The following is a 23,127-nucleotide window of genomic DNA, read 5'->3' on the forward strand; positions in this document are numbered from 1 at the left end:
GTGAAGAAGCAGTGGTTCTTCACTGGGTGACTTCCCAATTCCTGAACTTCTCACCCTATTGTGGAAAACATGCCCAGCCAACCAGCACAGAAAGGTTATTTTAGCCACTCGTGCTAGATCTCAGCCTTATTTAACTATCTCAACAATCCATAACTGGATGTGTGATTTAAAAAGCACTACATGCCTTGTTCTGTTATTTACAAAATGAAACTAAGATTTTCTATTCTCCTGCATTTTATTTACAGTTATTAGCAATACCATCTCATAGCACAGGTGGTACGGTGGCGCAGTGGGTAGCGCTGCTGCCTCGCAGTTAAGAGACCTGGGTTCGCTTCCCAGCGTGGAGTTTGCATGTTCTCCCCGTGTCTGCATCGGTTTCCTCTCACAGTCCAAAGACATGCAGGTTAGGTGCATTGGTGATCCTAAATTGTCCCTAGTGTGTGTAGGTGTGTGTGCGCCCTGTGGTGGGCTGGCACCCTGCCCAGGGTTTGTTTCCTGCCTTGTACCCTGTGTTGGCTGGGTTGGCTCCAGCAGACCCCTGTGACCCTGTAGTTAGGATATAGCAGGTTGGATAATGGATGGATCTCATAGCACCAGAGAATCAGCCATTGTGTATGTGGAGCTTTCAAGTTCTCCTTATGTCTATGTGGGGTTTTCTCTGGACACTCACGGTTTTCTTTCCATTTTCAAAAAATGGTAAAGTTAGGATTATTGGTGAATATAAATGGGACATATGTAAGGAACTGTGTCATGCGATAGACTGGCCCTGTCCAAATTTTGTTCCCACCAGTTTCAAAGATGGAAGGTTGTCTTTATAGTTTTATTATCAACTGGTATTTGATTTCTTGTTGTGTAATCTTTGTGTGATTTGTAATATAACTGATTATCCATTGGTTGTGATGATTGTGAAAGATTCTAAAGGAATCAAAGAATGATTTTCTCTCTTATACATCCACATGTTGAAAAATAGAGCAATCACCTACTGACTGTGAAATTAAATTATGCCAATTCTTTATAAAATAGAGAGTCAATGAAAAATGTTTTAAACCTCTTCACAAAAACTCACCTTATGATATAAACAGTTACATCGACTGGCTCCAACTCTCAGAAGGCCTGGCATTTCTCTGCTGAGCCACATGGCCTACAAAATGGAAACTGGCCACTTGACTTAATTCAGAAATAAAGGTGTAAGCAGGATCTAGTACATGGGTTTATGTGCCCCTCTTTTCAGACATCATTGGAGTTGAACTAAATCATTTGTCAGGTAATGGCAAGATTGTGATTAATAAAAGATAGGTGCTTCTAAACCAGATGAGCCTTTAAAACCTGCTGTAGCCCGGATGTGGCAACGTCAACTGAGACTTCCTTTCTTCTACTTCTTCTTTTCTTTTTTCTTTTTTTTTTTTGATGATTTGCTTTTCTGATTTCCTGCTTGTTCTCTTTTTTGTGCTTTGCAGGGAGATTGTGGTTGCTAAAGAGTCTTAAGCCATTGTTAGCACTGCACCCTTTACAGATGTTCTCAATTTATGCAGCACAGTCATTCAAGAGATATGGGTGTGTATGATAGAACACTAATACTGTACATAGCTTTGAAGAAAACAGGTAGTGGTTTTTCACTGGCAGCTGAAGATCGCCAGGTAGTGGTGCTAGCTCTGTGATTATCAGAATAGCACCAGATGTCAGAGGGGATACGTTTCCTTCTAAAATCTTGAGCAGAGTTAATGGGAAATAAGGTATAATATGCAGATAAAGTTTAAAGTAAAGCTACAGTCAAGCAAACTCAAGCAAATAGAATTGGGTAAACATTAAAAAAATGCTTTTTTTTTGGTTTTGTGTTCCTCAGACCACCACAGTTTTTTTTTTGCAGGATGTTAATTGCGGTGTGTCTCTGTCTCTCCCCAGAGGAAGTCTGACGTATTATTTTCTAAGTTTTGCATTTGTTTCTTTTGAATGTAGGTGCTGCATTTCTAACAACTTCAACTGAAAATACCATACAGATTTTTGCATCCATGTGGAATATGGAAAGTAAATCGCTCCAGCTTGCCTATCTGTGCTTATATGACATCTTGATTTTTGCAGGTAAAGGAATGGCTGTGAGTACCATTAGTAATCAAAAAAAAAAACAGGTCAAATATGCAGAGACCGACAAATGTGAAATATGGTTGTTGTGATTGTTGGGATTGAATAAATTAGCAGACATAATTGTAGAATGGACTCTCTGTCATGTCTAGTAGTAAAGCTATTAGAAAAATGTAATGAAGGTGAAAGTGAACATCAGGTGTTGGTTTAAGTAATGGAAAATGGATCAGGAGGTAAAAAGGGGCACATGACAGCTATTAGTGGAACTTTGTAGGGGCCAGAGGGGAAGAAACCATTCTTAACAGTAAAGGATTTACCTGCATCCATTGTCTCTTACTCTAATGTTGTGCTAACCATGAACACCTCTTTTACAAATGTTGGTATAACCTGTAGGCCACAAAATGTGACTAGACACATTTTAAGTTCATCAACTTTCCACAACATTCACAAAGTCCTCGGCCTAGTCTTAGAAAAAGTTGGCAGGTTTTAGTCAGCATCACCGCAGCAGTACTCAAAGGTGAATGCAGAATCGACATGTGTACATCACCTGCACCCCTTGTAAACTTTATGGTATACATTTCTCAGCTGATTCCATTTGCCACTTATGTCTCCCATATGGCAGCATTCTTCATATGTTTTTGGATTGTCCTCCAGTCTCCGCTTTCTGAGCTCATGTTTTCATTTGCCTATCCTCTACTCTTTCTGCTAATGTTATCTTTTTGTCTTGTATTTCGTCTTTTGAATCTGTTGTTGCTGTATACTTTCACTGCTGCTTTTTCTATGATTGTTGTTTTTTGTCACAAAAATAGGTGGGGTGGTGGCACAGTGGCTCTGTATGCTGTTTGGCTGTTCTCCCCATGTTCTTCATGTATTTCATTCTCTCTGATATGTTAACTTGATTGGAAACTATGAAGTGTATAATACTGTATTACTGTATTAGGGTGTCCTGCTCCAGAAAGGTTCCTTCATTACACCCGATCCTACCACAGTGGGTTGTGACTCTGCAGGTCCCAGGTCTACTGTTTCATTAGATGTCGTTTTCCATTTTATTTTCAGATATTTAGCATGCCATTTTCTTGCTTGTATCATTAAATGCCCATAATTAGGTAACTTTGATATTTTTGTTGTTAATCACACTAGGATTTTTAATCTTTTAGCACTGGTTATTTTCTTTACTCATCCTTATGATTCATTTATGTCAACTATGTTTTTCACCCATTTTTCTAATTTATCATGTAAACTTGTGTATCTGAACCTATTTTATATTTTTCACTATTTTTCTGTGCTATTTATTCTTCGGTTTATTTTACTCATGTTCTTCTGTTCAGAATAGTGATTCAATAAATGCCTATGTTCCATTTCAGGACACTTAAATCAGCATGGCTTCATGTTTTAGACCTGTCAGTGGAGACCTACTGTAAGTGGGCACATGGGAGAACATACAAATTCCACTCCACAAAGTCAATCCACCTTGGATTCAAATAAGAGTCCATGTGCCAAGAACTCCACCACCATGACACCTCATTTTCTTAAACAGGATAGTGTTACCCCCTAGTGGATAAGGCATTAGACTGTAAGTACAGGCAAGGAACCCAATTCATTCCTACCAGGGACTAAAATCATCACTTTGCCTGTTAGGTTTGAAAACTGTTTTACATTTTCTATAAAGCACCTGGGATAGTGCATTGAAAAAGTGAAAAAGTACTATATTAAGTATTCTTACCTCATTGTATTTGGAAAATAAAGATAATGTTAAGTCTTCACTGCCTATGTAAATCTGGGCAAAACAATTTATATGCAATTGATTGAGAGACAGATAGATAGATAGACATCTATATTGTCATTGTCACTTTTACAAAGGAACAACAAAATTGAAGGTGCAGTCGACTCAGTGTGAGGCATAAGAGTTAAAAAGACAAGAAGAGAGAAAATATTAACAAACTGAATAGTAATAAAAGTACTTAACAAAATATACAAATTGCACTTGTTATATATACAAATTGCACTGGTTGACTTAAGGTCTATATTGCACATTGGGAGAATGATATGGAGCTGTTGTATTCTGAGTTCAGGGCCATGATTGCTTTTGGATAAAAACTGTTTTTAAAGCGGTTTGTCTTGGTTTTCATTGCTCTGTATGTCTTGCCCGATGGCAAAAGCTGGAAGAGGCAATGACCGGGATGTGATGAATCCTGTGGAATGTTTATTGCTTTTATGTGGCACCGGGAGTTTTAGATTTGTTCCAGAGTGGGGAGGGTACAACCGATTGTTCTCTCCGCTGTCCTGACGACCCTGTGGAGCGCTTTCCTTTCTGAGGAAGTGCAGCTGCCGTACCACACACACAGTCCATACGTGAGCACACTCTCAATGGAACAGTGATAAAAGGCAAGGAGCAGATTTCTGGGGAGATGGTTCTTTCTGAAACATGGAAGTAATTGTATCATTCTGTACCTATTCAGTAACGAAAGGTGCTATATAATATATTTTAATAGTTCATATTATGTCATTTAATTGTAAAATACATGGCTGTGGGTTCACTCACCATTACTCCCTCACTGATGATGGTGAAAAGAAAGCAGAATAGCCAAAAGAATCCCACAAATGTCAAAACTCCATAGATGCAATGGCCAAGGCAGGAATTGAACCCAGTATCATGTAGCTGTGATGCAGCAGTTCAGGCTATAATGTTTCATTTTATAGTGTCTTTTCCAGATACTTTTCAAAATAAACCAGAGTAGAATACAAATATTCTATCAAGCAAAGGAATTAAAATGTGCAATTGTAACCTAAATAACATTTAGAGTGCAGTCAAGCATTAATGCCTTGTGTTGCAAATTTCTTCCATGTCACTCTGGTAGTGTTAAGCAGCCAATAATGAACATGGAAAGCATATCTAATGTAAATAGAATAGTACACATGTAAAACAATAAATGAAAGTTCTCACAGCTCAGTTGAGAAGGGTATTATACGCTGTTTTATTTAGCGTTTTTAATCCATTTAACCAGATTCTAATCAGGCTTTCTTTAAGTTGAGGCTGTATTGAGCTGGGGTCTTCTATTTTATCAGCAATAGGCACAAGACCAGTTCACTACAAGGTATAATTCATATAGTGTCATTGGCCTGTGAGGAGAAACACACTTGAAACACAAGAAGAATATGCAAAATCCATTTGGAACATAATCATGCTGTGAATAGAATGCATGTATGTGTAATGGATGAAATAATAACTATGTACGAAATCCCTGCAGCAGCAGAAAGAGGGCATTCTAGAGCATCTCAAAATCCTTCATTTAGTTCATGGCACAGAGCAAACGGGACAGCAAGAGTGGGGCAAACAATCCACATGATGACCCAGACAATGGACTATTGTTACATTTTGGAAAATTAGTGACAAGCCACTTAGTTTTTGGTTTCAGTCTTTAAAGTAGCTAATTTAAATATCACTTTTTTTCCCCCTTATGAAATAAGGAATGTTATTGGTGTTAGTGTTTTGTTTTTTTTTTTTTTTACTTCTGTTTTGTGCACCAGTAGGGTTTTGGTAAAGAAAATAAGTGGTCACACTAAAAAGGAGGGACAGTTTCTGTATAGAGGACAAAAGCAGAGTTTGTTGCCATGTTTGTTTTTTGTGTCATGGTTGTAGAATTGCAAAATAATTTATGTTTTTATAAGATATCTGAAAGAATGTTTTCCTGTGGTATAACTGGTTCCTTCTCAGCCACCCAGCTATTCAGTACAAACTGTTTTATGTAGTACCCTTTTTGGAGTGTACCTTTGAAAGATCATGCCTCCCAGCTGTTATAAACACACACAAATAAACTTTACTTTATGTAGTACCTTTCTATAATAAATGCCATACCAAGGCACATGAGACAAAACATTAAGTTTATGCAACAACTTAATGTACTGTTATTAGACATTCTATGTCTATAGTAAACACAGTTTTAAGTCACAACAGACAAAGTAACCATTATGTTATTTAAGCACCTTGCTATATCCATCCATTATCCAACCCGCTATATTCTAACTACAGGGTCACAGGGGTCTGCTGGAGCCAATCCCAGCCAACACAGGGTGCAAAGCAGGAAACAAACCCTGGGCAGGGCGCCAGCCCACCACAGGGCGCACACACACACCTACACACACTAGGGACAATTTAGGATCACCAATGCACCTAACCTGCATGTCTTTGGACTGTGAGAGGAAACCGACGCAGACATGGGGAGAACATGCAAACTCCATGCTGGGAAGTGAACCCAGGTCTCTTAACTGCGAGGCAGCAGCGCTACCCACTGCGCCACCGTACCACCGGTGCTATGAGACACAAACACACTAGGGACAATTTAGAATCGCCAATGCACCTAACCTGCATGTCTTTGGACTGTGGGAGGAAACCGGAGTACCCGGAGGAAACCCACGCAGACATGGGGAGAATATTCTGTAAGTGCTTTGAGCATGGGAAAGGCGCTATATAAATAAAATGTACTATTAACATGCAAATTCCACGCAGGGAGGACGTGAAACCATGGAAGTGAACCCGGGTCTACCTTGCTATATTGTAAAACATAACCACTAAAGCAACTATCCATTCAATGTAACTGAGAAACACGCTTTACTTTATATAGTTCTAATCTGTAGTTAATATCATACAAAGCTGAAAAAGGGAAAACAAATATTCTGTAATTATTGAAATTATTTTTTTTTTTTACTTTGGGCACATGGGCAGGTTAAGGGTCTCAATCAGGAAGACACTGTTGGTCAAAGATAGTGACTGAATATCTCGCTCTATAATGCTAGAGGTCCTATGCCACAGTTTGTGAGCTTCCCGTGAGAGAGACTAACATCACATCATGAATGTGTTCCTATATTGACTCTGCTGCTGCCGAGGCAGACAGTGCTACACTTTGACCTTAATCAGGAGGAAATCATTTAATACAGTTCTACAGTAAGTTTACATGGTTGTTGGGTGAGTGTTACCAGGATGGACTGGTGTTGCATTTCGCAGTGGGTTATGACCTTGCATCCATTGCTGCAGTATGTGAATGAGTGAATGAGTCTGCCCTGTGATGGACTGGTGTTCCATCCTGGGTTAGTTTCTACCTCACATTAATGGGAGCCTGCTGTATTCTAAATGAATGGAGGGATGACAATGTAGTTTTATTCAGGCATGCCCTTTCTGTTGAATCTAATAGTTACTTTAAAATTAACCATTAATTATACCTCCTTAAATAAGGTAAATGTAGGACGAGAAGGCACTTAAGTGAAACTGGACTGAATAAAATTCATATCGGTCAATACAGAAACTTCTTTGCACAAGCAAATCTATATGTGAAAAGCATTTTAAATACTCACACAACAGCTGTAGTATGAGTTTCCCAACAATACATATAGAAAAGTGGGAGAAAAAAGCCCAAATTAATAATACAATGCATTAGTTCACTCACACATCAGGTCTGGTGCAAGCCTGATACTGCTGAAGATGTTTCTAGGGTTCTTGGGACAGCACTAAGTTTTTACAGGGGTTTATAAGAGCTAAACCTTCTTGGAACACTTGTACTTTTATAGCACATGCGGGTGGGGGTTGGGCAGCATTACTTTATATTCGAGGTGTGGGCGTGGCAATGTGCTGTAATCATCACACGCTCCCAACATCCCCCTCCTCCCAGTAGATTCTTCTGATTTTAATCTGTCTCTGCTCTTAGCTGAAATGGTATGATCTGAACAATCAGAAAACTGGCAGTGTAGAATTTTTTGTGGCCTTCCATCATTTATTTGAAGGCAAAGATTCAATAGTTTCAAGCAGTTCTTTATGATTTGGGTGTTAGTATACACTTATACAGTAGATGAATCTGTAACGCCAGAAAGCAGTATTAGAATAATCAGCAAAACCAAATCCACACTCATTCTAAATTGCCCATGTGGGTAAGAGTGAACTTAAATGACTGGCGTTCTTGTATCTGTAGATGATGGAAAAGGTGCTGGCTCCCTTCAATTCTGTAACAAAGTAAGAGGACTCAAACAATGAATGTATGGATGATTCTGTGTGTTGTGAGATTCCGATCAAATGAGAACAAGAAGTGTATTTGATGTGCCTTACCTGTACTATTCTGTGTGGAGCTTGTATGTGGCGGAATGTGTCCACCTTTATATTTTGTTATTTTATGAACACTTTTGTATGGTCTTGGTATGACCATAAGGCCAACAAAATGCTAACAGTATTGAGCAAAAAGAGATTGGTTCAAGCTAGAGGTAAAAGGCTGAAGTGGTTAAAGATATGAATACAGCAGCTAATGTCATGCAGTGGGTAGCAGGAAGCAGCTAGGGTACCTAGATTAATTTCAAAGAAAAAGCAGCCAGGGCCCTCTGTAGTTAGAAATGTGATCTCTGTCTCTTGCACTTTGTAATTCCTTCCAACTTCTTGTCGTCTCTCACCACATCCGTGCTAATTTTCTGACTCATTTTGGTACAGTGGTCTGCAGAAGAAGATCTCTCCTTTCCATGTGCATAAGTCTGATCTCTCCTCTGAAGATAAGAACACACAATTCACACTACACCCACATCCACTTTAAGCACATCTCCTTTTTTCATGTCTTCATAATGTTAGAGACCACTGACAGGCTTGTTGAATACTTTATTTATAAAAGCTTGGCAGTGTTTTAACTTGTGCTTAAAAAACCTGGAGAGTTTAAGTGTCCAAATCCATTTCTTTGCCATTTTAGATGTTTCTGTTTCCTTTCTTGCTGATGGGACCTTTCTTCATTTAAACTTGACTTCCTAGTTTTTTGTTCCTCTAAATGATGTTTCCTCCTCTTATTACTTCCCATTTTATTTATTGAATGTGAGGGACTCCCCATTGTTTTCAGCATTTAAAATGAGCTGAGTTCAGGAGAACTTTATAGACTGCGCCCCTCCCACCTGTGTTTGCTGCGGTGCAACACCAATTAAATGGCATTCACATGATGAGAGGGGCAGGAGAAATTAGACGTGGTAGCTTAGATGATGACATTGCTGTAGCATTGTGTGCCTTTGTGCCCTTGTTACTGCCATCCCTTTGAGCTCTGTGTTCATGAGTCTAATGTTTTGATCTGCTTTTTGTCGTGTGGTTTTAGAAACATTTGCTTGAATATTTTGTCCCATCTGTGTATGATTATCTTTCTGTTCTCAGAATAATTTTTTGGATCATGAATTTTCTAATGAACATCCTGGTTTTTTTTTGTCAGCAACCAAGTTTTACTCTGACAATGAAACTTTGCAATGCAATTTCATGCTCAAATGTTTTGTGACACATATTTTTCCAAAGAAAAATGCTGGTACCAAGAGGCTGTGCCACACAAGCTACCACATCTGTGAGTGTATCTGGTCTTGTTTGTTACTGACAGGTCCAATCCTATCTGATTCTTGGTGGTGCAGTGATTACCAGCACCACAGCCCCAAAGTACTGAGTTTGCATCACATCCAACCAATGTGCAGATTTCTTCTCTGGGAGCCTGATTTCCCCCCCACATTAGACACATGTATTAGATTATTATCAGCTATTACTTGGATCCACATTAATTAGTCTGGGTGTGTGAATGAGTAGATCTAGTGATGGCATACCTGATGCTGCTAGAATAGGTTTTGGCCTTCTTGGGCTCATATTGACTAAAGCTTGTTCAATAATGGATGGCAGTGTGGATCAGTACACGTAATAAAGCACAAGGAGGGAACTAATCCTGGGTGAGATTATCAGTCTGCCATGGACCTCAAATACTCATCCATATCAACCTATGTTAAGAGGATAAGATTCATTTTCCTACACATGTTTGCTTTATGGAGAAGGTGCAGTAAACATTGAGCTGCCTTAAAGCTTTTATATTGTATGTAAATACATCTCAGAGCTGTATGTGCTCCATGTCCACAGGTTACCCTATTGCTACAGGTGTGCTCAGTCTTTTCTTTCTATTTAAAAGTAGTCAGAGTGTGGGGCTGGGTAACAATCTTACTTAAATGCTGTGGGTTGCAACTTTATGCAGGACCTTGAGGGCCACCAGGGTTTGTTTTAGTCCACATTATTTTTTTATCATTCCAACTACTAGGGGGCTTTGCCCCCTGCTCGCTTCGCAAACCAACCCCCCCGCCCCGGCCTGTGATACATACCAGCCACTCGTGTATGTGGATCTCACTTTCACCAAACAAAAAATCTTTTAATTCTCGCGGATACGCCTCTTCATTGGGAAGAAACACTACTTTTCCCTGATGGCAACACAAATTAGACGATCTACAAGTCCCTGACTTAAAGTTTAAATCCAAACAATATATTCAATCTCTTTTTGCTGTTCCGTTATTTCACCGAGTAATAACTTCCGTTTGTTTGTGCTAATGCGATCTTTACTATCATTTTTTGAGATTTTCGAATTTTAGTACTTTCATTATCTCTAACCTGCTCTGCATGTGTATCGCACCAATGTTTGTAATTTCTTTACGACATTCTACTTTATTGTCCTTTATTTCTGGCCCCGGGTGCGGTTAAATCTCTTGGCACAAACTCTTGTCTCACAGGACGTGAAAGTATCTTTCTGAAAAATTCATGTCTAGTCCCAGGATTTTTTTAAATTATAACAGAGAGATATTCCAAAGGTGTACTTACTTGACAGGGTACTGACAGACTGAAGGGTGGCTCTAGACCAGGGGTGGCGAACTCCAGGCCTCGAGTGCCACAGTGGTTGCAGGTTTTCATCCTTACCATCTTCTTAATTAATGACTAGTTCTTTCTGCTGATTACGTATTTTAATTAACTTGACACAGGCCCCTTAGTTTTTTCCTTTTCTTTAATTAGCACCCAAACAATAATAAGACACAAAACAAGCCACCACATGACCAGCTCCCCTGTGCCCATTACACAATAGCTGAAATTAAAGAGAGGTGATGGTCTTGGTCAGGTTGATCTCTCAGGTCACCAACTCATTTTGATGGTGCTCTTAGAAAGAACAGAAAAACAGCAGTTTTCAAAATGTGTGCTGTGGCAGAATGAGTGCAGAAAAAAGCCATTGAACTAAATAACGGGTTTAACAAACAGCAAGAATTGGCTTCCCATTAAGAAAGTGATTGGAGTTTGAAGCCCCAGTTAAGCTGGTCATCTGTTAGCTCGTTTCACATCTCATTTCTGTTCAGCTGTCATTTAATGAAAAAAGGAATCAATGGAGAGGACTGAACTCTTCTAACAGGGCTATTAAAGTGGTGGGGAAAAAGTAAATTAGCAGTGAAAACTGGTTACTGATTAGGAAGAGGGTTAGAATGAAAACCTGTAGCCACCGCGGCACTCCAGGACTGTAGTTCACCACTTCTGCTCTAGACACTAGGGCCTAGCCAAGTACCAACCTATGAGAGAAAGGGAAGCCCACACAAATATTTGGGAAATAAAAATCCATACCTGCACAGGAAGGAGGATATCATCCAATGGTAGTATGCCCTGTACCATCAATTTATGCTTGGGAAGTACATCATTTGGAAGGCATCAGAGCAAGAAAGATGAAGAGTGGCATCTTAGGGGAAATTACTGTAGGGTTACTAGTGATCAGGCAAACCACCATGGACTGAGGTACAGAAGTCTGTACTCAGTGATTGAAATGAAGAAGGTTTGAGGGAAAGAAGAACATCTTTTGACTCAATCAAGAGTGTGAGGTCCAATAAATCTTTCAGGAGGCCAGTCTTTTATCTTACAAGCCATTAGAAAACAGCACATGGTCCCTGACTAGGAAAAGGATGATGTGGAAAACTCTTTGGCCCATTTAAGACATGCACCCCAGAAAATACAGGCTCTTTAATGACTACATGGGATAAAGGGTGCATCACAACCCTTCAGGAATTCTTCTAGCCTGGTGTCCCTGCCTCCAAAGACTTTGATGTTGATCCTCAGATGATGTTTACAGTTGCTGTCACTTGGAGATTCATTGAAACTAGAATCTGGAGGGACAGTTGACTGAAGGTTTACTGGGTGATTGAATAGAGTTCTGTCTCAAAAGAAAGGGATTTGTGGCAGCTTTAATGTGGTATCTGGGAGTCAGGTTGTGGATGAGCTACTCTGACAGATAGACACAAGTAAAAGTTGGTTTCGATTGGCATTTTTGTGCTTTGACACCTAGTTTTACAAATATAAGCCTAAAATCTGATCTGATGACATTATTTTTTGTCCTCACTTTTCTCTGACCCATATTTTTTCCTGTTAATTTTCAGTGCTTATGATGTGATGCCCAGTTAATTCCTAATACAATGAATTCATACCCTCATAATTGAATTCAGAGTAGTGAGGGTGGAACCTATAGCTGAGTCCATCACAGGACCTAATCACCTTCACTTCTATACTGAGAAAACCTAACATACAGATCTTTTGGGATATCTGAGAAAGACTGGAGGAAAATCCAACTCGGAGAAGAATGTGCAGGCTCCATGTAGACGGCAACCAGGAATCATTCAGGCAGCAGCACGAATCACTGCACCATCATGCCATCTAGTTAATTCATCCATGCTTCCACCCATCCATCTTTCTAACCCATTTATCCAGGGCACGGTTGCAGGATAGCTGGAGCATATCCCGGCAATCATCCGGCGCAAGGCAAGAACAACACTTGGAAAGGGTGCAAATCCAGCAAGAAAGAATAATTCATACTTGATCTTGATCAGCACTTGTATCAATTTTTTTTTGTGTCTCTCTCCCTCTCCTAGTCACCTTGGACAAATATGCAAGCTCATGTAAAACAGTGGATGATCCTTTTGGTCCAGTGGTCTCACACCCCATTCCTTGAGAGTCACAGAGCCTACTATCACTATCTGTTATTTGCCTAACCACTGGTCGGTAGGAGATGTGCAAATAACAGTCTCGTTATGCTATATACAGGACAGTAAACTTGAATGTGATATTTGCTCTAGCCAAACCTTTAATCAGAGAGCTAATCCTGCTTGTGAACTTTTTAATCACATTCTCATTTATTTTCATGAACATGATAAGTAGGTTTAACCACCTATCAGACAATAACTTGATAAACTTCAGTTTCTTTACAAATGTAATTGGATTTACCTGTATTTTGTGTATGCTTGCTAAGTGGCCTATTCCATTTTGTTTAAATATCATTGTATAGTACAGTTAGTTTCCAATATTCAGATATGTGACATGAAACCTTGAGCACCTAACTATGAACTGACCTGTTTTTCTACAAATATTACTAAGTTGCTGTCTAATCACACATAAAACGAACACTGAACATAGTACCTCTTTTGGAAGCAGTCCTAAAAGCAGTTCACACTTCATGCAATTAATTGGAAATTCCCCATGATGGAATACAGTTTTTGTTTTTTTGAGGATATAGATGTGTGCAGAGATGACAGTTATTTATGTACTCCACCGTTAAGAAATTAATGTTAAATGGCTACAGGAAAAACACATGGATTGTGAAGTACCTGAAGAGTAAAATTTGAAAATAACCATGATTTTTAACATAAACAATCAAGAATCCCTATTACGAAAAGAATTTAAGGGAACAAGTAACTTAAATTTCATTTCATATGACAAGCTTGGGTAGTAATAAAATCCAAAAGCTGTTGTTTTCTTTAATGATGAAGTGTAAGACCCCTGTGATTGGTAATGTGTCCATCATTTGACGACTGCATAAGGTAACTCGTGAGCCATGATAAGGTCAGAGTGACAGGCACTTAGGCCTTGCTTTTGATAAGTACTGATAAACTTTTATGTGATTAGACAGATGCGCACACACAGCCATCCCACTGTCCATTTAAAGGAAAGGGGTTAAAGTTTGACTTCTCAGGTTTTACGTTGCTCATCACAATTCCACAAAACCATGATGCCAACATCTTTCACCGGCTTCTCCTTTATTATTTTTTTTCCTAACATCTCCTTTACCATGCTGTTGTAATAAGGTTCTGCAAGGAGCTTGAAAATAGTGATTTAGTTTTGGATGGTCTTGTGCACACTGAAACACACACCACCATCCAAACAAAACTGTACTAGAATGGGCCTTCTGGTGAGCACCCAAGTTTAAGAAGTGAAGAACGTAAAGCACAAGGGCACAGGTTCATTCTTTGCTCCTGATAATCCCAGACTGATATGGCATTTATCAGAACCAGTTTTGTCATTAAAAAGACATTGTGCAAAAGCCATTGTAAATAATTCCAACAGAACTCATCCCATTGTTTTATTCTAGTGATCTGAGTAGCATTGTCAAATATTTGCTTTAGAGTTGTGTGGAGCTAAAACCAGTTCAAATGGCAACTGCTGATAGACTGGGGTTGACCATAGCTATAATAAAGTTTGCTTGTAATGCTGAATGAGATTAGAGGAGCCATTTACCCTATTCATCAGAGTAGCTAGGCGTTGTGGGAAACTGGGGTTCAATCATGAAGGAAACTGGAGTAACTCAACAAAACAAATTTTTTTCTGCATTGTCTTGCTAGTTAGTAGGTAAGGTTCTAGATTTGGAAATGCATGGTGAGAAATTCTATTCTTTCCTGCAGGCTACTGTGAATTTGTGTGATTTTAAAGGTATGTGGCACGATTTTGCTAAATTTTAAATTAAAAAGTATAAAGGGGATTTGAGAATTTTAAAATAGCTAAACATGTGTATACGCTTTATGATGTTCTGGATTTTATAATAATATTGAATTAATTCTTCTACCTTCTAAAACATCTTTTATCTATTACATGATTACAAGAGTCTAAAGGCCTATTCTTTCAGCACTGAAAGTAAAACAAGCACAACATCTCCAAAAAGACTGATCTTGATTTCATCCCTTGAACCCCTTATGGCCAAGTGGCTGGATGATAAATGACTGGGTTGAATAGCAGACAAAATTACAACTCGTATAGGAGCATAAAACAAAGACAAACAGAGAAACAGTTTTACACAATAATACATCTTTATTTTACAAACTACATCTTACAAATGCTGCATCAAATGAAAAACCCCAAAAATACTAAATATACACAATGAAACATAAGGATGAACAGTATGCATGTATTCATTTTTGAGCAGTACCTGTCCTTTGTGCGGTTCTTCTGAGATCTGTCTTAATGCAGTGACACTTTGAAAAAAGGATCATCAAAAAATGAAACTAGCAATTTAAAAAATAAAAATGTAATATCTATATGCAAGTAAAGCTGTGAAAAAAAAAAAAACCTTAGTGACAGCCCCAGTGTTGCACTTTACCTGCTTGAACTTTTATTTACAAAGAAAACCAATACAGGGGGTCCTCGGGTTACAACGTCACAACATACGACATTTCAAGTTTACAACACTCACTCCCATAAAAACTTAAAAAAAATGAGATGTGAGAAGAAGTAAAGGTAAGGATTTTTTTTTTTTACTTTACACTCATTTTTTCTGTTACTACAGTACAGTATATTTAGGTACTTTTTCTGTGGCTTAGTTGTGTTTTTATGTTCTAGATTATGATTTTGCAAATGTGTTAGGATAGATAAGTGACTTAGGCTAGGGTGTGTTTCGACTTACACCAAAATTTGGGTTACATCACAGTTGCAGGAACAGAACTGTGTTGTAACCCGAGGACCCCCTGTAGTAGTTGTGCTTTTATGTTTTTCAGCAGAAAGCAGTATATAACCTATGCAATACTCTAGTTCAGTGTTTCTCAACCTTTCTACTTTTTCCCTTGAAATTATCTTCATGACCCTCCCTTCCACTAAGCATAATCTTTTTTTGGGGGGGTCAATAAAGCGTGAACATCAGAACCTTCCACCCACTATTAACAATTATAAACAAAAAACAACTCGCAACCAGGAAGTTTGTGGTTGAGAAACACAGGTTCCAGGTTAACTTTTTCTAATAATGGACCAATCTAATTTCTTAGCTGCATTTCCATTTCAGTGTTGCAAGGAGCCATTTCTCATGAACACGGGCATATTCATACATGTACCTATACCTGCATTAGCCATTTCACCTAACATGCATGTGTTTTAAATGTAGGCAGAAGATGTAATTCTTAGAGAAAGAACACAAGCAGTTATAGGGAAAATGTGAATATCGTACACACAGTGGCAAGGCTGAGAATTAAATCCAGGCCTCCAGGCAGCAGTGATTACCAGCATCACCACCCCATTTAAATGTAATCATGACATACAGACTCCTGTAAAAATTTATTTTTTGTACTCTATGATGAACTTGTTCTTGCTACTTGGACCAAGCAGGCTAAGAACATCCTGAGACTTAAAATTGAGGCTGAAGCCTTTAAACCATTATTGTAAGTTAAATAGTCTGGGAATGGCTTTATTTTTATTAACTGCTTATGTATTGTTTTGTTATGGTTTTATTCTGTCTCAGCAACACCGTTAAAATGAACAGGAAATGTAACTTAGGCGTCCTCTTCTCACTGTGTTATTTAACAAGCAGGCTAATAAGTAACTGACCTCGGACAGTGTTAATTAGAATTTAGACTTGCAAAACTTTCTTTCCCAACCCAAAGTGGACTTTTCACCCACCGACCAGGTTCAGTTGTGTTGTTGCTTATATCGATATGCTTTGATAAGCATCGCTTGTAACTGGCACGACTACTGTGCGCTTTAATCAACTTAAGTTTCGTCTGGCGTCTGCTGTACCGGCAAATAGCGCCCTCTACAGGAACTGGAGAAAAAGTTACACACCCAGTAATCTCTACACATCATGCATCTAAAAATAACCGAGTGTACGCTGTATAGCACGGGTGGCGGCTCCTGTGTTTTCCCAATACTACCAGGACTGAGTTTATCTTTTTGAGATTCAGATAGGGATTGAATGGCCTCGACGACTGTTGGAGGAATTGATGCTGCGTGTTAGTGTATAGAAGGCGGGCACCTTGAATTGTTTACCCTGCTTTTAGCGATTCGTCGAATCCTCGGTTGGCAGGGGTTTAGTGACAATGGGGCAATTCTGGTCACAAAGCAAGCCCCTCGACATGAAAAGAAATGTGTTTAGCAGTTGTAACTGGAAGTAAATTAAGTTTACTGGGAAAGAACGGGATGCGGCAAGTTGTGCTTTTCAGCAGCTAAGGAACGGCTTAGCATTGTCATAGTTTTCAGCTCCTACTATTACCGCCGCAACATTTCTTAAGTGGTTTTAGTTACATGTCCCTTGGCAAATAAGAACTGCGGCCTGTCTGTGCCTATAAATATACATATCTAAGATGAATTTTAGCATCTGCACAATATAAGGTGCACTGAGCTTTTCAACACGCCGTAAGCGATTATACTTTAAAGGAGTAGAGCTACGTTCCGTCCAGTTTTTTTCCAGTCTTTTGTCCATTACCGCCACTAAAGCCGGCATTGAGAGAAAAACTACATGTAGGAGTTTCCCTAAAGTAAAATAAAGTGCGCATATCAATCTGAAATCTGAACAAGTAATAAGTTTAAGAATAACGCGAATTGAGAGCTTGATTTGAACATAATTACATATATAAACAAACACAAGTGTAAAGGTCTAATGGCCCTAGTGTTTTGTTTCGCGAACAACTGTTAACTGCAGCCGATCATCCTCATGCGACAGGTACTCGAATGCAGCAAAATATATCACCAACTCACATTCGCTAAACATGTATTCAAAATGTGCGTCATATACTAGTAGTATATCAGCTAAAGCTTTACGAAAACCAATCGGTGGTTGGAAAAATGGATAGAACGATGGGTATAAGTAACGTGCTTAAGTAGAATTCAATGGGTAATATCCACCCATTATCATACCCTGGGAGCTGTAATTTATCACGTCAGAATAGGAATTATACATAAAGCCAATTGTCAGTGAATAAACATCTATCGTTATCTGAAAAGTACAATATGCAAGAATTGCAATTCATAAAGAACATGGAACCCAGCATGTATAAGATGGTCAAATACAAAACTGCATGAGATAATGGGGTTAAAGATACAAAAATGTTAAAATTATTCTATCAAACGACATTTAAATATTCATCTGGTGTCACTTGACAGAACGCCCGAGTCGAGTAGAAACAAGGTATCAATATTCTATGGAGACATGCTAACAAATCACCAACGTAGAACACATCAACAAAAGCAACCATGTCCGAACTCCCTTAATCCAAATCAGGGTCCTGGAAGTTTTGGGTGCAAGATACAATCCAACACTGGCCGAAGTGCCAGAAAAAAATAAATTGCCGACACAGATTATATTAAAGCAGATATAGGTTTGGACACAGTCCCATTTATATCAAGTCAAGTACCTTCGATAATCAATCAATTTTTTTTCCAGACCAAACAGACAAAAAAGATGAACTGACACCTTAGCCGTTCTTACTCGCCCAGACAAGCTCACGTTTAAAAAAAGTCACGTCTGCGTGATCGGAGTACACCAGTGAGCGCTGCACGGTGCTGCCGTGATGTGCAGGTGAGCTCACTTTAAAACGAGCATTTGTTAAGTAAGCTACAGAGCGAGGCCCTCATTATAAGCTTTGGCGTCACTGCCCTAACATGTTAGCCTTCGAGTCACCATGTGACTATCAAGAAGACCCTTATAAGGAGGCATGTGGGTGCGAGTGGGTTGGATCTGAAGGGAGGATACAATGGTGCGCCTTTAAGGACGTCTCCGCGGCCCTCTCACGTGTACTGGCAAGGCGCCGGGGTTTCATATTGCATACCGTTCTTATCTGGCTGCGATCACTGGTTGAGCAAATTAGAATGCGTCACGGGCTCTATTCTCTCTCACTATTGCAGTCTCGCTCTTCTTTGAAAAATGTCATAATACTCCCTGAGCTTGACCGTCCTTTTCCGTTACCACATTACAGTGTTACATTATGCACTTCTTAACAGCAGGGAGACTCATACAAGAATTGTCGATGTTGTTTAGAGCGCTTTTACACCCCCCCCCTCCCCTCCACTTTAGTACAAAGAATGAGAAAGAAAAGGGAAATAAACGGCAGTCCAACTTGCTGGGGTTTACGACTAACCTCGTTCTTGCGGTTAACCGTTCCTTTGATTTGGTGCACTTGGCAAAAATAACTCAATATAAATGACGGTGGATCCCCGATCTTTAGTTGGGTAAAGTGCAAGTAGTAAAAAAAAAATGTTTTTCCATTGTTTGATTAAAATGGCAACTGTTTATAGCACAAGGATAGAAGATAAAATTTGAAATCCATGAGGCGTGCTAAATGTCAACCAAAAGATGCGTACACAGAAGCACTGCATTATAGAGAAGCGTATACTGGCAGCAAGGCTGCTATCAATATGTACCTTTAAAACGGGGAGAAAAAAAAAAATATATTTTTACAAATAAAAATCATGAAATAACATTGGTAGTTGAACCTGACATTTCACTTTTCAGCTTGTAATTAACATTCACCTAATTTGTTCCCTATATGTTACATAAACACATTTATACAGATACAACTATTTACATACACATGCATAAATTCAATAATAAATGGTTGCTTATTTTGGTTAATAATGTGTTATTAAAAAATATTCTTTTCCTCCTTATGGAGCTTTAAAAAAATGATAGCAGAGGAACAGAAAAAAAAAAAATCCCCACCCCCAGCTGCCCACAAACTAAAGCTGTCTTTTCCCTTCCTCGTTTCTGAATGGAAGCCATTTTGAAGCACAGTAGAGACAGAAGCCATTAAAAGCTGAACTGCACATTTCACAGTAGAAAGAGGGGAAAAAAATGAAAATCTGAATAGGAATGGAGCATGAGCCTATCAGCTGCCTGACAAATTCTTTTGATCATTTTTCCCCCCTTCTCATTCTTGATGACTTTTAGAAACTAAAGAGAGTCCATTTACACCAGTTACATAATATAACCAGATAAGGCTGCACACTTATTTCTGTACTGCTCTAAGCCACTTATCAGTAGAGAAAAGTAACATAAAAAAGGAGGCAACACTGCATGCTGGCTTTAAACAGTAATGTAACCCACTAAGCATATCAAGAATAAATTGCCTGAACGATCCTCAGTGTCATTATTTTGGTTTAAAAAAAAAAAAAAAGTTTTGAAAGAGACTTTTCTCCAGTACCTTGTTTGACTTGCTAAAGGGGAAAAAGCAGCCCAGTTTGCCATTTGTCCATCAGTGTGTAGCAGGAGCACATTTTTGCCCTGCTTATTATCCTTAGTGTGTTCTTTTCTGGTAGAAAAGCCAAAGCCAATCAGTGCAGTAGTGTGACAACACGGACTGCAGACACCCAGATACATCCCCATACTGTAGAGAGAATGCTGCTACTTGACAGGATTAATGAGGATGAATCATTAAGGAAGATACCCTCTTTGCCATAATTTCATGCATTTCTAAATAAGTGCTTGTCCTCCTTTATTTATTAACACGGGCCTGCTTCATTTAAAGAGATCTAAAAATTAAAATACAACTTATTTGAATGCTGAATTAAGAGAACCCTTTAAAGTCCATAATGAGGAGCTAAAAAGTTTAGCGTGGACACATCTGGAGGGGGTGAGGTGGGGGGGGACGACTACCTTTTTATTGAGGCTAAACTTGAAAAAAAAAATGACCTTGGTACAAGGTCAGATAGTTTCACTTACCTTTTGTGAGGATAAAACCTTTTTTTATATAGTAAGAGACGACTTTCATTTAGTCTCAATCAAATGCACTAATTCCAGGGATGCCTTTCAATCTTGCTTTTTTCAGCATACCATACAGCTGAACCCTGAAACAAGAAAAGCCATGTCCCAAAGATGATCTGTTACAATTTGGAAGTCGTATTACACCCACTTCAGGTTCTTTTGCTTTACTGGCCACACAATTTGCCTAACAAATTTTTCTTTCCCCACATACTATTTATTTTTTTTTTTAAATAAGGGGGCAGGACAGTCAAAAAGCTTCCATTCTGACCAAAAAAAAAAAAAAAAGATCCAAATCAACTGGTACAGGCTTATATGTATTTAGAATTTTAAATTTGGCCTGTTGTCGTCATATTAAAATGTAGAAGCTAACATCCATGTTTCTATTTTAAAGTAACAGTTAGGCAAGACTACATGCAAGTAAAGAAATATCCCACATAATACATTAAATCTGTACAATTATATTCTAGGAAAATTCTATTTCAAAATTTACTTACATTATTTTTTTTTAGAGATAACATTAGCATACAAAAAAATGCATTAGTACTTGCATGGCCTTTCTGAAGTGTACATTTCAGAAAATATATAAAATATACTTTTAATATCTTTGTAGTACTTTTCATTTAAAATATATATTAAGCAGTTCAAACACTAAAAAGAAGCTGTTTATTTAATAGATTGAGTTCAAAATGATTACTGACATAAGGGTGTGCCATGACCTAGTTATGACAAAGATGGATTCCAAATAACAAAAAATGGGATATAATCCACACATTTCTATCTTCATTCTTCAGAAAATCCTGAAAATGATGACAAACATTATGACACATTGATAAAAAGTCCATAAAGAGATGCTGAAGTCAGGTATAAGATCCCTTTTTTTTTTTTTTTTGGAACAAAGGAAAAAAAAACAACATATTGGCCATTCGCTTCCATTGCAGAAAAATGGCTGCCTGAACAGTTGGCCTCTCCTTTTACTTTCTGCTGAAGGATGTCTCCGTTCAGCTTTCTAATAGCAGGAGCCAAAATGGTAGCTTGAAGCTGATTGGTCGAGAGAACCCCAGCCTTTAACCAGCCAATTGCCCGAGTACTGCAAAATTTCAGACAAGTGATCACAATGGATCACACCGCACCACATACGCATTGAGCGCTCAAGAAAATTCAAAAATGAAAAAAAAAAAAACAAAATTAAAGGATTTTCCTAACAGAAAGCGGAGCAAAACAAAGCGAGACGATTTTTGATTGGCTACTGGCATGAGTCTCATTTGAATAAGTAAATACATTATTAATCGCAGTCGACGCACGGTGCCCCGCAAGAAAAGGTAGCATAAACCAACAGAATCAACAAGACTTGGCACACAGATGTCAAAACCCAATTTGAAACACGGGATAGGAAAGCAAGCACACGGCCCCAGTCTGCTAAACTTGAGCTCCCTCTTGCCCATCTTGTTGTAAGACACATTTTTTTCCCTCTCGGGTAAATCTAGTGTTGCAGATTCGTCGTTTAGAAAGTCGACTGGGGTTGCCCCGCATTAAAGTGTGCGGAGTGGCTCGGATCATCGCGGGTTCACGAGAGGGCTCTTTAGTTTAGACGTCGAGTTTTTCCACCTGAAAAGCAAGGGGAGTCCCGACACGCACGAAAGTCGTGCGCCGCTCTTTGAGCGAATCGGCGGATGGCGAATGTGCGAACCAAATAAAGAAGGTGAACATCGAGTCAAGGCTTACTAGTGTATTGTGGGAGAGATAGAGCGAGCAGAGGCACACAATATGTGCTGGCTCGCAGAAAGGAGGCAGGATCCTTTAAAACCATGTAATGTAACCAGGGAAATGTGAAAAAAAAGATCTCGTTTTTTTTATTTTCGCACGGAAAAACCCTGCAGCAAATCTAGACGATTAGAATCCTCGGCAACATGCCCAATCCGGGAGAAAAGGCCAAGCTGAATGAAGAACACAGCAAAAAACAGAGTTCAAGTAAGCTATCTTGCTTTTAGCCCCGTCTCTCTTTCCCTCTTTCTTTTTTTTCTAGTTACTCTCGTCTTTCCTATCTTTGTTTGCTAATCGGTACACGCTTTTAGTTCATACCCTTTTTTGGTGTCCGTGCACCAAAAAATAATTTGCAGTGCCCCGCGACATTTCCAGTATGCGTTTTGTTTGTGTGTGTGACGCTTTGTTTTTTGCGTTTTTTTGCATTGCTTATTGCGATTTTATTTGTTTTGTGCTTTTTCTTGGGGATAACCCTTGCAACAGGCTTGGTAAACGGAATGGAGCACCCGGCCGGTAGTTCGGGAGAGAAGAGGAGTCACCACTGGAGAAGTTACAAGTTGATGATTGACCCGGCGCTGAAAAAGGGATCGCATAAACTTTACAGATATGATGGCCAGCACTACAGCATGCCGGTGAGCTGTTTTGCTTTTTAAGCAAGAGCGAGATTACCAACTTTCTCAAAAGAGTTTGACTCCTGCCCGAAGTTCGCTTCTATCGTCAAACAATTAGGAGA

General features: G+C 38.9%; 2 protein-coding genes across 3 annotated transcripts in view; one reads left to right on the forward strand and one right to left on the reverse strand.

Moving 5' to 3' along the window:
- rhof (ras homolog family member F) overlaps positions 1 to 21,727 on the reverse strand; it is a 66,808-nt gene extending 45,081 nt beyond the window's left edge. Inside the window, exons 1-2 of one of the 2 annotated variants that reach the window (XM_039771901.1) lie at positions 21,332 to 21,727; positions 20,592 to 20,716 (exon numbers count right to left, since the gene is read on the reverse strand). The gene's annotated coding sequence lies outside the window, so the exon portion shown is untranslated. Of the gene's footprint in view, positions 1 to 20,591 lie in introns of both variants that reach the window. The other variant, XM_039771902.1, reaches the window with a different exon arrangement.
- A 458-nt stretch (positions 21,728 to 22,185) lies between these two features.
- The window catches only part of LOC120540822 (histone-lysine N-methyltransferase SETD1B-like), a 66,884-nt gene continuing 65,942 nt past the window's right edge, over positions 22,186 to 23,127 (forward strand). Inside the window, exons 1-2 of the mRNA XM_039771900.1 lie at positions 22,186 to 22,601; positions 22,878 to 23,026. Of these exons, the coding sequence (XP_039627834.1) occupies positions 22,541 to 22,601; positions 22,878 to 23,026 (210 nt within the window). The 5' untranslated portion in view covers positions 22,186 to 22,540. The remainder of the gene's footprint in view (positions 22,602 to 22,877; positions 23,027 to 23,127) is intronic.

The sequence above is a fragment of the Polypterus senegalus genome, chromosome 12 (genome assembly GCF_016835505.1).
Source record: "Polypterus senegalus isolate Bchr_013 chromosome 12, ASM1683550v1, whole genome shotgun sequence".
Lineage (NCBI taxonomy): Eukaryota > Metazoa > Chordata > Cladistia > Polypteriformes > Polypteridae > Polypterus > Polypterus senegalus.